Consider the following 3,409-nt stretch of genomic DNA (forward strand, 5'->3'; position numbering starts at 1 on the left):
GGCCGAGCGGCGGCGGAGGCTGCGGCGGCTGTGTCGAGAGGGCGGCCAAGCCCCTGCGACCTAGGGCAGAGTTCCGCTACCTTAGTGCCCAGCTCGCGGAACGAGGTGGGCGGGCGGCTCGGGACCATGGCCAGGGCCGGCATGGAGCGGTGGCGTGACCGGCTAGCACTGGTGACGGGGGCCTCGGGGGGCATCGGCGCGGCCGTGGCCCGGGCCCTGGTCCAGCAGGGGCTGAAGGTGGTGGGTTGTGCCCGCACTGTGGGCAATATAGAGGTAAGGTCTGGTCGGGGAGCGGGTCGCTCTGGGAGCCGTCGTTTCCGCTGGGGTAGGGTCCAGGTGGGGGAGGGGGAGTGGCCGGAGTCGCGCTGTGACGCTTCGCTCACTTGCCTGCCACCCCAGGGCCATTTGCAACGGGCTCAAGGGCAGGAGATGTGGATGCCTAGTAGGGGAGGCCTTCTTCACCTTCGCTATTTTAAGTCCAGTCTTGTACGGAGCCTTTTCTCCGTACAGCCCCTGTTCTAGGGTACCAACTTTTTGACTTTTTTTTTAAAACGTAGTCAATTTTATTCTCCTTAAACTACAAAATAGAGTCTTTGATTGTCCAAATTTTCGACTCCTGGGCATCTTCTCCTCTCCTACCTGCCTGCCCTGGTAGGCTGAGGAAAAGGGAACCAGAGATCAGGGGCTAGCTGGGCAGCCAGGGAGAAGGAAAGAAAGTCTCCTGGCTTCAGTGGCTAAGCTCGCTGCTGGATTACTTCCTCTCCTCCCCAGACCTAGCCCACAAAGCCAAGCAAAGTGGCTGGCCAGCCAGATGAGCAGAAGCTAGACGTTTTGATGGTGATCATTTCCCAGCCAAGTCTGATGATGGGGAACTTTTTCTGAAGAGGCTAGTCCCTTTCCCCACCAAGTCTGAGGGTTAATCCCTACCCAGTGGGCCTAAGGGATTGACGATGGGATATTCACAGGTAGACCTTTCTCTAATTTCACTGAGACTGAGTAGGTGTAACAGGGCATTGAACATGTGAACTCTGAGGGGACAAAGCAATGTGGAACTGGAACTCCTGGTTTTTCTCTTAAGGTGGGGCTGGGGTTGGGAGCAGAGTTGTGAGCAACAAGAGCTCAGAGACAAATGAAATGAAGTTGGCCATGTTGGAGCATGGAGGAAGAAGAGGAGATTTTTCCATGATAGGTCATTGGATTTGCCTGGCAAGGTCACTCTCAGGGGCTGGGCTAGTGCTTAACTGTGGGCATTGCCTCCACCATTGCTCAAAGTCCCCCAGCAGAGATAGAGTACGGAGTCCTTGGGTGGGGACAGAGGGAGAAGGTGTACAGGAAGGAGAACTGTTCCCTCCCCTGTTGCTGACCAAAGGTATACTTTATAGCCTCCTAGATAGTCCCAAGGTCACCTGGCTACACCTTTGCCCCACTCTGCCCCTCCCTGCTTTCTACCCTGAGGATCTCAGGAGGTTTGGAGCCTAGATGATCAGGCCAGGGATTAGAACACTGGATTCCCTAATTCTAAAGCCACTCTTGCCTTCTCTTCCTACTCCCTCACCCCAAACTAGTCAGGAAAAGGGGCTCCTGAGCCCCAAGGGAACCCTCATGCTGATCACGTAGCCCTATGATGACTCTTTTAATGAGAGGAGAATGCCTCCACTGTGAGGGGACCAACATGATTTCAGGCCATTTTTGAGGACAGATGAGGATAGGTAGGGAAGGCAGTGACAGGGAGAAATATATTCTCAGTCACTCCATCCTGGCTTTCCTGCAGGGGGTTTGAATCTGGCAGAGGAAGGGAAAAGTTGCCTGCCAGGGGTGGGGTGAAGTCCAGGTTTCTTTGACCACAGTCTGCTTTTACTGACTGATATTAAAACTGTTTTGAGTTTTGGCCTCCTACGGAGAGAATCTCTATTTCCTGAGGTGGTCGTGAGTAGGCAAAATTGGGTGAAGGGGGTGCTTCTGAGTCCCAGAGGGCTATACCTTTTAAACTCCCAGAGAGTTAAAGAAGAAAAGAATTTCCTAGGTCACTTGATCCAGCCCCTTATTCCCAGCTTGGTTTGGGGGGAGGAAGGGCTCCAGGCCAGGGCAGCTGGCCAAGTTGGCTTTCCCCTAGGGCATCCCACACCCCTCAGCTCTCTCCCTCCCACACATGTAGTCACCTTCACGAGGCTTAGATGCCCAGTCACTGGCCTCCAAGGCTACATAGCTGTTTCTTCCTGCTTCTGAATGTCAGCTTTCCTCATAGCCATCTCTCAGTGGCTCTGCTTTCTCAGGTCTTTCTCTCTCAAGACTCTTTAGTGTGTTGGGGGCCTTGGTGATGTACAGGGGGGTTGCCAGTGCCACCTGCCACCTGACTTACCTCGGTCTCCAGAGAAACTTTTGGGTGGAGGGTGGCACACCATGGGACTGAGAGAAAGAATATGTCCTGACTTCCTGATCCTTCCTATGGGTAGGGCGAGAGGAGATTGGCAGTTAAACTCGATTGACAAGTATGAGAGTTCTCAGTGTGAGAACTATGAGCCACTGCAATTTGTGGAGGATGATAGTTCACATATCACCCCTTCTATAAGGGACTAGATGAGGTGATGGCAGAGAAGTACTTAAGAAGAGATGGGAGAGAACCAGCTCAGTGACTTCTGGCACTGGTGGAAGAAGCATGGGGTGGAGTGAGAGGTGTGTCTTACCTATGAGCAGAGAAGGTGTGCCTATTGAGGGAGAGGCAGACAAGAAATATCATTCCATTCCAGGATCCCTGGTCCCCTTCTTTGGCTCCCTCAGAGCCTCAGCCCCTTCTCAGAACTGAAGACTCGAGTTCATCTGTAAGGTTCCTTCATTGAAAATCTCAACTTTCCCCTCCCTCACTCAGGGAGTGCTCTTATCCCCTGGACTTTGACCAAAGAGGACAAACTTTGGGGGATGGGCAGTCCCAATATCTATGTGACTGAAAGGTGGCCGCCAAAGGAGAGTTCTATGAGTGGTGACAGCGGAGGGAGGTTGTCTCTGGTTGGGGAGGTGTGGGAGTGAGCAGCTCACTCCAGTTAGACTCCTGTTGGGTTTCATAGGAGCTGGCTGCTGAATGTAAGAGTGCAGGCTACCCCGGGACTTTGATCCCCTTCAGATGTGACCTGTCAAATGAAGAGGACATCCTCTCCATGTTCTCGGCTATCCGCTGTCAGCACGGCGGTGTGGACATCTGCATCAACAACGCTGGTTTGGCCCGGCCTGACACCCTGCTCTCAGGCAGCACCAGCGGTTGGAAGGACATGTTCAATGTAAGGGCTGCAGGCCTGGAATGGGAGGCTGGGAGGAGAGCAGGGAGCCAGGGGCCTGTGAACCAGAACGCTGCTCAGGATAGGACATCTAGCAAGAGGGAGCTTTGGATTCCTACCTGGGGCACCTTGATTGTCCC

General features: G+C 53.7%; 1 protein-coding gene across 1 annotated transcript in view; it reads left to right on the forward strand.

Moving 5' to 3' along the window:
- Window positions 1–6: 6 nt before the first annotated feature.
- The window catches only part of DHRS11 (dehydrogenase/reductase 11), an 8,285-nt gene continuing 4,882 nt past the window's right edge, over window positions 7–3,409 (forward strand). Inside the window, exons 1-2 of the mRNA XM_006924918.2 lie at window positions 7–273; window positions 3,063–3,272. Coding sequence (XP_006924980.1) covers window positions 127–273; window positions 3,063–3,272 — 357 coding nt within the window. The 5' untranslated portion in view covers window positions 7–126. The remainder of the gene's footprint in view (window positions 274–3,062; window positions 3,273–3,409) is intronic.

The sequence above is a fragment of the Pteropus alecto genome, unplaced genomic scaffold, assembly GCF_000325575.1.
Source record: "Pteropus alecto unplaced genomic scaffold, ASM32557v1 scaffold98, whole genome shotgun sequence".
Taxonomy (NCBI): domain Eukaryota; kingdom Metazoa; phylum Chordata; class Mammalia; order Chiroptera; family Pteropodidae; genus Pteropus; species Pteropus alecto.